This window comes from Gymnodraco acuticeps, unplaced genomic scaffold, assembly GCF_902827175.1.
Source record: "Gymnodraco acuticeps unplaced genomic scaffold, fGymAcu1.1, whole genome shotgun sequence".
Taxonomy (NCBI): domain Eukaryota; kingdom Metazoa; phylum Chordata; class Actinopteri; order Perciformes; family Bathydraconidae; genus Gymnodraco; species Gymnodraco acuticeps.
In genome coordinates, this window is record NW_022990271.1 from 8,515,142 (window position 1) to 8,525,207 (window position 10,066).

Genomic DNA, 10,066 nt, shown 5'->3' on the forward strand with positions numbered 1-10,066 from the left:
CCACCCCCCCCCCCCCCCCCCCCCCCCCAACCGACAGGAGTGAAAAATGTTTTTTTGGAAACAAAGTAGGCTACTTTGCAAATATAATTCCTGTTTATTATTATTATCAACACTTTTTTATGCAGTGAGGTAAATGGTTGTGCATGTATGTCGTCTGCGTTTACAGGTGAATACGTCTGCATTTCCTGCCAAATACTAGCCTCAAAAAGATTAAAATATAATGAATGCCAATAAACTACTTATAATAATAATAATAATAATAATAATCAATTCAATAATATAAATACTACATTATTTTATTATAATATAGTTGTATAGTCAAGACAAAACATGCTTATGACATGCTCAAAAACTGATATTTCTTAAATCTGTATTCTAGTTCCCTCTGTCAGCAATGTATCAACAACTACACACACATTCCTATCAGTATTTCTCTGTGTTGTGGTTGACATGATGATGACTGTTAGGAGTTAAGGGGAGAGTCTGAGCATCACCATGATGATGACTGTTAGGAGTTAAGGGGAGAGGCTGAGCATCACCATGATGATGACTGCTAGGAGTTAAGGGGAGAGGCTGAGCGTCACCATGATGATGACTGTTAGGAGTTAAGGGGAGAGGCTGAGGGTCACCATGAAATGTGCAAATTGACATAAAAATGAATAAAAGGGGAAAAAATGCTCCATGTTTTTTAGGCTGTAAACTTGAACTGTTATGTAAGCCAAGTAGACAGACAGTGTATCTCTCTTCCTCCTGTACGTTAGCAGATCAAAGGCATCACATACTTGAATGAATGGTAAATACAGAATGCTGGAAATAACTGCATCTCCATTAGCCTGTATGCTCTGCAGAGACTGCCTTCTTCATGTCGTGAATTGCAGCTGATGTTTTAATGGCAATTGGCAATTTGACTTATACAACATTTGCAAGTTGTACATTTGACTCATTCAATAACCCACCTTCGAGTGATGCTCTAGTTTCTTCATGTTTTGTTTTTTTCCCTCTAGCTTGCTCCGGACTGAAACTGTCTTTTCACCGACATCTCTTCACCTGCACTAGTGGCCGTATCAAAGCCGTGATTGGTCAGATGTCGATTCATTGCAACGGTGTCGGGTTACAGACGTGCTCCCCTTGTCACCTCTCACTCTCACTCTCGCGGGGGGTGCGCGGAGAACTGCGCACAGCAGCTGAGGCCCTCTGGGCGGGGCCCCCTGCACAAGGCGGGGCCCCATGCAGCCTGCGTGATTGGCCTGTAGGGAGGGGCGGCCCTGAGTACAGGGGTGCACATAACTGGTACGCAGGTTATGTGCGTAATCTCTCTGAAATGCGTACCGTCACTTGTGTCACAAAGCGCATTTGCGTACCGACGTACTTGTGAAGCTTTTCCAGAAGGCGGTTAGATCACCGGACGACAGAGTCGGTCTCCGTGTGCACAGACAGGGCTGCTGTTAACGTCGGTCTGTACAACGGAATTGTGCCAAAACTACGCCAACCGGCTACGGAGGGAGACTCCCCCCCCCCCCCCCTTCACTGGAGAACTGCACTAAAACAGCTGATCACAACGTTCACACTCTTTGGTCACGAAGTACTCCACTAGCCGCCCCCCCGTCGACTTTCCTGAAGTACTCCCCCGTTGATAGAAATCAACACGTAATGAATTAAGACCCCACGGTTTGATGATTGATAGGTGTGTGGGTTGTCTTTCATTTTGACACGCAGAAACATGTTATAATAAACATAGATACTGTATGTTAAATGGATATATCCGCCTTCTTTCATTTATCTTTCCATTCCCACAACAATATGCATAAATAAATGGCATATTTTGGACATAGTTCGAATGGTGATTAATCATGATTAATTAATTTTTAAGCTGTGATTAATCTGATTAAAAATTGTAATCGTTTGACAGCCCTAGTTTAGATATGATGATCAAATGGACTGCTTTTATCAAAATAGATTTTGTGACAATACTAAGAGCCCACAGCCATGCCACACAATGCTCTGTAAAACAGCATCTCTACTACGTACGTATACTTTGAGCTAAATGATAATGTCCCTGTGTTGGAATGCTCACGGTGATGAAGTTCGGATGTTTAACAGACCTATTATTTAACCAGTTAAGAATGTTAGTTTGCGTATACCTTTTCTGAATTTGCACTTAACATAAAGTAAAGTGGAGGCTTATAACATCAGTAATAGTTTTGCAAGTATTTGGGTATGATTCAGAAGGGATATCATAGTTTTTAACAGAAGATGGCGTTACATGACAAGTTAAGGGATTACAAAAGTTAATTATTTTGTGGGGGACATACATGTTACAGTGCCAAATATCATGCCAAACAATCTAAAGTAAAATCTAATTTCATTAGGTTTACCTGTATGTCTACCAATGTCTGTACAAAATAGTTTGTCAAGCCATCGAGATGTCAAGATATTTATCTGGTTAAGAGAAACCTTTGACCTGTTGTTTGCTATATGAACAGTCAGGCAATCCTCCAAGTTGACAGGGTGTATCCTCTGAACACCGTGAAAGACTTAACCAAATTATGTGTGATTCCATCCAAAATGTGTACAAAGATCTCTATCTGTACCAAATTGGTGGTCCGGCCAAATGGCATTGCCATAGCCACACAGCATATATAAATAAGCAAACTGTTATTATTGTACTTATTGTAAGTCGCTTTTGGATAAACTGTACCTCTTTTAAAAGGGCACGATGAGAAGCAGTGCTTAGTTAAAATCAAATAATTTGATACTATGACCTGTGTAGTCCCAAAATGGCTGAATGTGTTAACCTGTGAGTGAGTCATGTTGTTCTCCTGGTGAGTGTTATGGGATGTGATATTTTCACAGACTGACTGGTTGAATTTACCTGATCTCCTGCTGGGTCCTCATCCTGTTATGACCCAGGGGGTTACTGCAGTAAGTGATGTCTCTATGGGTCCTCAGCTGCCTCTGGGTAATGGGACTTCAAGGGTATCAGAAATGAAAAAGGACTAACAAGGAGACCGATTCATTGTTACAGGTGGAGCTCTGAAATACACTTCAACACAGACATGACAGATACAAACAGGGAAACAACAAATGAAATCCAGCAGGGTGTAATGTGCCACAGAGAGAGAACATCGTTAATCCCTGTTCATCTCTGTGGTTTGTTAACAGCTGCCAGGCAATTTTAAGTGGTTTAATGTGTGAGAAAGAACATAAAAAGTGTCGTGGGGTCCGGAGTCATTATGTGGAGGCAAGATAAGACTGCCGGGAGCACAAGAGTGGAAATTGGTTTTTAGTGTTAAGCAGTGGAGAAGGAGGGGATGGGAAAGAAAAGGAAACCTGGAGGGGAGGTTTCCTGGGAAAAATACAAATGTACATGAATTTACATAAAATATACAAATACATTTATATACAGATGTACATAAGTGGAGAAAAAAACATCTCACATATATTATTTTCCCTTTATGAAAGGGCTTCAAGCTTTGTGAAGATACAGGCACATACTGTCACATGAAATGCAAACAAAAGATTAATTATGCTCAGACACTTGTTGCCTATCTCTTCGCAGACGTGCACAGTTTTATCTTTTTTGCAATCCCCTGACTGTAATGATGAATGTCTCAAAATGCTACATTGAACCCCTTGCACAAAAAGCTGCAAACAACAATGTAACAGTCCTTTGAGGGAGCATGTTACAATGAAGCATATTAAAAAGTTACTTATGTTCGATATGATTCTAATGTGTCATAAAAAAGCTTTTACTACTGGAATCTGCAAATAGCAACATTATTTATAATTCCCCTTATGCACTAGTGGACATTTTTAAATTGACATAATGTTATCTTCTCTCTTTATGGAGATTGTGTAACTATGTAAATGCATACGAATATTTCCATTGAATTAAAATGTGGTTGGTTTTAGTTATGGGGGACATAGGTACCCCTCATAAACATGCCTATCCTAAATAGTGGGTATGAGCTCACCATTGACATCGGGACATTATGTAGGCCTTGTAACTGATGTGTGATCTTGCTTGAATTGAATATATCTGCACTTTCTTTGTTCAGAGTTTGATTCTTTATGTTTTTTGCACTTATTGTAAGTCGCTTTGGATAAAAGCGTTAGCTAAATTATATGTCATGTAATGTAATGTTATGAGGGTAATTATGGAACAGGTTCGCTTGAAAGGTTTTCCTGAAATTCCCACTGTTCTTTCGTTATTTTTCTCTTGCTGTTTCGTTGTTGCCTCCAGGTGAAACATACTCGTCTAACCAGTCTGACAGGACCAAACGCTTCTCTTGTTCCAACATCAGTTGATCGCTGCCCCACCCACACAGTCAAATGTTTGGTTTCCACAATCTAAACTTCCCTATTCCTTCTCTCTTGCAACATAAAGCCGACTAGTCAACGATACAAGTCTAAAACATTAAAAGTTATAAGCCTACTTTAGAGGATTCTCGTTAATCAATTTGGTTCGATTTGGAAACAGTGCTGCTGATGTTAAATCAACCCTCAGAAAACGTCCAGCCAAGGAGTAGGCTATCTCAAAAGACTGAAGTATAGACACATACATTTGGGGCAAGCAGTCACACGCCAGGTGGGTGGGTAAAGAATGTTACCTGCAGGAGCTTCAGCGATTGGCTGTGGGAGCTGTCAGTCACTCGTACGCGGCGGGCGCACCCATTGGGCGCTTCACTCTCAAGTCTCTGTGGGGTTTCGATGCATTGCAAGTAGGCCTCTGGTCAGCCGCGGTTCCCTGTTTGATTTAAGAGCAAACAACCACTCAAAGAATAACCAGTGAGTTAGTTTGAGAAAATTAAAGCCTTGGCAATGGAGAGGAGGATGTATACATTGACTCTGCTATCTCTGGGTGAGTATTCCTTCTGCAAGAAAAAAACGTTTGCTTCCTTTCCTTTGCGCCTTACCGAGCTGCCACACCTGTTTACGCTCCTTCAGGTATTCGGAGACCGAGCAGAGCTACCTGTTTATGCGGGCGACATGGGTGATTGGGCTGTGGACAAGTAACCAGTTAAAATGAATGATAAAAAAAATAAGCTTATAGTAGAATTTACAAATCTTGGGAAGATCTTGAATTTAACATTATCAATAGTCACACCCCAGGTTTGGAGTTGCCTTTTGTCAAGGCATGGTTTCTAAAAATGCATACGAGACTTATTTCAAGATGAAGGGTATCATCATTAAAAAAAACTAAATAGTAATTACTTTCAGGGTAAAATACCGATGTATCTTTTCTATGTAGGCCTACAAACACTTTTCCCGATTGGCGTTTTGATTTGTTTGATAGATGGTAGCCTACACAATCAAACGATATCAAAATAAATTCAGTTTAATTTATTTGAAGGATCAGAAAACGAGAAAAATATTAACGAACCTGTGAATGTTTGCGAATTAACGGATTTATTTATTTTCACAACGGACTTGTTTTGTTTGTGTATGTGGGAGGCAGGGTGGGTGGGTGGGGTAATACGTTATGTGTGCAGTTCTGGTTTGCTGAATCATCCCCAGTGAAGACACACTTTACACAGATGCCGTAATGTGTGATAAACATTATAAATTCACTGCGGTTTACTTTTTTAAATAAATGACAAGCACTTCAAGCCTTATTGTGATAACCAGTATTCTCCTTTTTTCAATGTGACAGTGTTGTCAGGTGTCGGTGCCGTTATTGTGAGCATCCCCCAGAAAGAATATGAGTTTGCCAGGGGGGACAACATCACAATACCCTGCACCTTTAAACCAAAAGGCCCCCCTATATATGTTGTCATTTTATGGTCTGTTGAAGCTGCAGTAGTTGGTGCTAAAGAGGTAAGATACTACAATGTGTTTATGTGTGTGCATGAGTATGTTTCTTTATTATCTGATAAGAAGAGTTTTCCCCCCTATTTTACTGTTCCTCTGATGCTCTTGTTTTCTTGAAGATCAACATCGTCACCTATTATTCTGCTCAGAATACCACTGACATAAAAGCGCTGTATGAGGGTCGGTTGTCCCTGGATGTCGATGTTCCCGCGGGGAAAGCCAACCTGAAACTCTCCAACATCAAACTAGAAGACAACAAGTTGTTTGAGTGTCGTCTTCTGATCCCCTCAGATGATGAGGGCACCCCAGCCGCCACTACACGTTTGGTGGTTCTAGGTAACATTTTATTTGTTTAAAAATAATGATTCTGCATTTAAGTGTTTCAAAGTAGGTGCAAGGACTAGCATCTTGCATGTTGGATTTGGCATACCATTCAGTATAATATCAGGTGTCATACTATAACTTTGAAAGATGTTTAAGTTCAGTCAGTGTTGTTCTTTGCATTTAAATGTTCTCTAATCCATTGCAAAATGGCCTGCAAATAATGAAAAGTGTAAATCAACATGTGAAAGTAGATCCTCAAAAGGTCTCTTCCTGTTTTAACCATTTTGCCACCTGCTACTTTGTTGCCAGGTGGAAGCGATATGTTTCAACAATCATTCTCCACATTAACAGCCTAAATAGAAAAAAAAGTGTATAATTTTGTATTCTCTAATAATATATTCTTCTCATGATGTAATAGATTCTGAAGATGTCAAATTACACTTCTTTTTTTTCTTCTAGTGGCTCCATCTACTCCCATCTGCAAGATGCAGGGTAAGGCAGAGTACGGCAAGAACGTCAACCTGACCTGCCTGTCTGAGGAAGGTTCCCCTACACCCACCTATACATGGCAAAGTCAAGATGTCAGGAGCATGCCTCGTGTTCGTGACCCCAGAACCACAGACAGTAAGTATCATTGTCTGTCTGGCCTATCAACACTTTATATTTACTATTAATATTTATTTAATCCTCTTGTATCTCAACAGGGCCTTCCTGGCCCTATATACGAGATCTCTTCTTCGAAGGAGTCCTGGTCAAAATGACAGCACTAGTAGTTTACCTTGTCAAAGCACTACAATGCATGGAAACAATGCAAAGGAAAGAGTAAAACATGTAATTCACAAAGTCAAAGATAAAGTCAACTGCATCTCATACAGGGTTTATGTACTTCTGCAAATGTATGGTCTGTGGTGTCAGCATCACTTGTAGCCCATACGTCCCTGCATCTCTAATGTGGAATCCGACCAATAATAATGCAAGTTTAGATATTTAAACATTTTAAATAATCAAATACATACTTTCATAACAAATAAATAATAAAAAATAAACATTTCAATTTCTTAGTTTTGAAAAAAAATGATTGAGCTTCTTTTTCTTTCTTCTTTAAAAATAAAGAAAAGTATTGTGAAGAATATGTAGTCAATTAAAAGATAAAATCATTATGGCAGTGATGTGCATAATGTGACCGTCTCTTTGTCTTTCAGAGGGAGGCATACTTTCTCTGTATAATATCTCCAAAGATACATCTGGATACTTCATCTGCACCTCAGCAAACAAAATCCGCTCTGCTACCTGCAACATCACCCTCAAAGTCATGCCACGTGAGAAAAACGTTCTAATGGAAGCTTTTTATACGAAAATTGTTGTGAGAAGAGAAATGAGTATTCCCAATAAAAACATTATTGTTCTTGTTCTTCCACTCCTACAGCTTCCATGAACATTGGGTCCACTGCAGGAATCATTGGTGGAGTGGTTGCCCTGTTGATAGTACTCATCATCGTCATCTATTGCTGCTGCTGCAGGAAGAAGAAGAAGGAGGAGGAATACGCAATGGGGTAAAGATGTTCTCCCTTACACTGACTGAACAAGATGCTGTTATATGATAACCGAAAAAAACATATTTAAAAAAGAATATTATAACAGCAGACTACATGTTTGTACCAAAACACTTCCAAAACTGCTTATTACCAACATACCTTTATGAAAAAGGAAGCTGCAAGTCAATGTTTCACATAAATAAGCTTCAGAAACTTGTTCTGATATACACAGCCATATTCGCTCCATTTGGACAAATGTTCAAGTCTTTTTATGTTGTGTTTATTTCTGTATCTCTATCTCTAGTCTTGCCAAATGTGGCTAATAGATCATTTGGATCAGATAACAGGTGCTGTTGGCCTAGGCAGTTGACAATGGTGCTTATGTGAAAGGTTCAAGCTTTTTTTAATATTAAGTTTTTGTTTTGTTTTGGCAAGACTACATTAAATATTTCAAGAACCAACCCAATTCAGCTAAGCTGGTTTCAAGGCAGCTAGTCTTTGGTGAAAGCTATTTTCCAGGAGAACATTGTCATAGAAAAAAATAACAATAGCTGACTGTTATGTGTTCCCTTTCCAGAGTTCGTGAGGAAGAGTACAGTGACAAAGAGCCAGCTAGGAATGGTGATGGTCGCCTTCCTGCTGGGCACGAGGACCCCCAAGGTCATGATGACTCCAGTGTGAGGAGGAGCCCTGTTGAGCGCAACGACCACAACGAGGAACGGAGTGAGCGCGACTACGATCGCCGCAAGGATAATGAGGATGGGCGCAGCGATTATAACGACCGTCGCAGCGACTATGACGATCGGCGCAGCGACTACGACGATCGACGCAGTGACTATGACGACCGGCGCGACAGGCCGAGTGACCGCAATGAGCGTTACGACGACGACCCCCACTATGATGACCGAAGAGACCGTCGTTCTGATGTTGATGACCGCTATGATGACCGAAGAGACCGTCGTTCTGATGTTGATGACCGCTATGATGAGCCCTCTGATGATCGTGACAGACCACCGGTGCCAGCCAATAAGCCAACTAGGAGGCAAAATGACGAGTAAAGCATCCAACCTGTATCAACTGCCATCTTTCAACTTCTGGTTTATCTCCTTGGGCTTTACTCCAATGGCAGCCAGTAATCTCACACTCAAGGTGTGACCTGATTGGCTAAAACGCCACAACTATACTAACATTTAGTGGGAGCATAATCTGTCCTTTTTAGGGTGAAGTTCTTTTTGGGAGGATCATTTGAAGAAGAGCAGGAAGCAAAATGGCGGTCACAAAGCCTATCTGATCCATTTTAAACAGAGTGGGCTGGGTCAGCCTATAGGGCATGATCTGTATATTTTTTTTTACCAAAACGCATGTCATACCCCCAGAAAAAAGTTTTTCTCATCAAGAAATTAGCTGGTATTTTATCTTTAAACCCAACACCATTGCATTGTTGCATAACAACGTGCTGAAGCAAGGCCTTGTTATGTGTGGTTTCTGCTGTTGGGTGTAACTGGTGGTGGTTTTTCTTTTCTTTTTTTGGAACCTACCTCCACACAAAATACTTCAATTTTTCTCACACTTCATTGAATGATGTGTTTATTTCAGTTAGACACCGTCAATACTTGTATAGTATACTGAGCCTGTTAAATGTCCTCCCTATTTGGTGCGTCTAATTTTTCAAACCATGACATTAGAAACTAGAACTAGAACTTATTTTTCTTCTTCTTCTTTTTTATAAAATCACAAATTAAATTAGCATTATTTAATACAGATTTTTCTATAATTGAACATGTGCAGTATAAAACATCCTTTACCATGCCACCTTCAAAGTTGTTGTTCTTATGTCGATTTTTTTTTAATAGGTTCCTATTAAATGATGGCAAATGTACATTATAAATACTATTTTATCTCAACAATGGTAATGTTATCTGTTTTATATTTAGATTTATGTTGTGAACATTGTGTGATGCATTCCATTCCTGAATTATGCTGTAAAAATTAAACTGAAATAAATAAATAAAACAACAACTTTTTTCTACTATGAAACTTGAACACTAGATGGCAACAGTACACCAAACAATGTACGGTAATCCTCTATGATCACATGATGTAATTGATGGCAGGTGAAAACTAAAATATATTAGGCCTAGTGCCGGTTGAAGTATTATGTATTTATGTAATGTAGTGGATTCATTAAAGTCCTAACTTCTTTTATTACCCTCCCTCCATCACCGCCACTATCCATTGTCTGGAAAGAGCGTCTCTGCGACGTGAAGTTACAGGGCGAGGCAGGCAACTAGTGCAGGGATCATTTTGACTTCAAAATAAAACGATAAAATGTAACCTCAATAACATACAAGCAAGCAGCTGGATATTATTTTCATTGATGCCTAAAGTCTATTGAC

The 10,066-nt window shown here is 39.8% G+C and overlaps 1 protein-coding gene across 1 annotated transcript; it reads left to right on the forward strand.

Moving 5' to 3' along the window:
* Positions 1 to 4,575: 4,575 nt before the first annotated feature.
* On the forward strand, positions 4,576 to 9,689 carry LOC117549210 (cell surface A33 antigen-like). Its single transcript, XM_034220898.1, has 7 exons — positions 4,576 to 4,861; positions 5,654 to 5,817; positions 5,931 to 6,147; positions 6,595 to 6,759; positions 7,338 to 7,454; positions 7,562 to 7,688; positions 8,248 to 9,689. The coding sequence occupies exons 1-7, from the start codon at positions 4,822 to 4,824 to the stop codon at positions 8,726 to 8,728; spliced, it is 1,311 nt and encodes a 436-aa protein (XP_034076789.1). The 5' UTR covers positions 4,576 to 4,821; the 3' UTR covers positions 8,729 to 9,689.
* Positions 9,690 to 10,066: the final 377 nt, after the last annotated feature.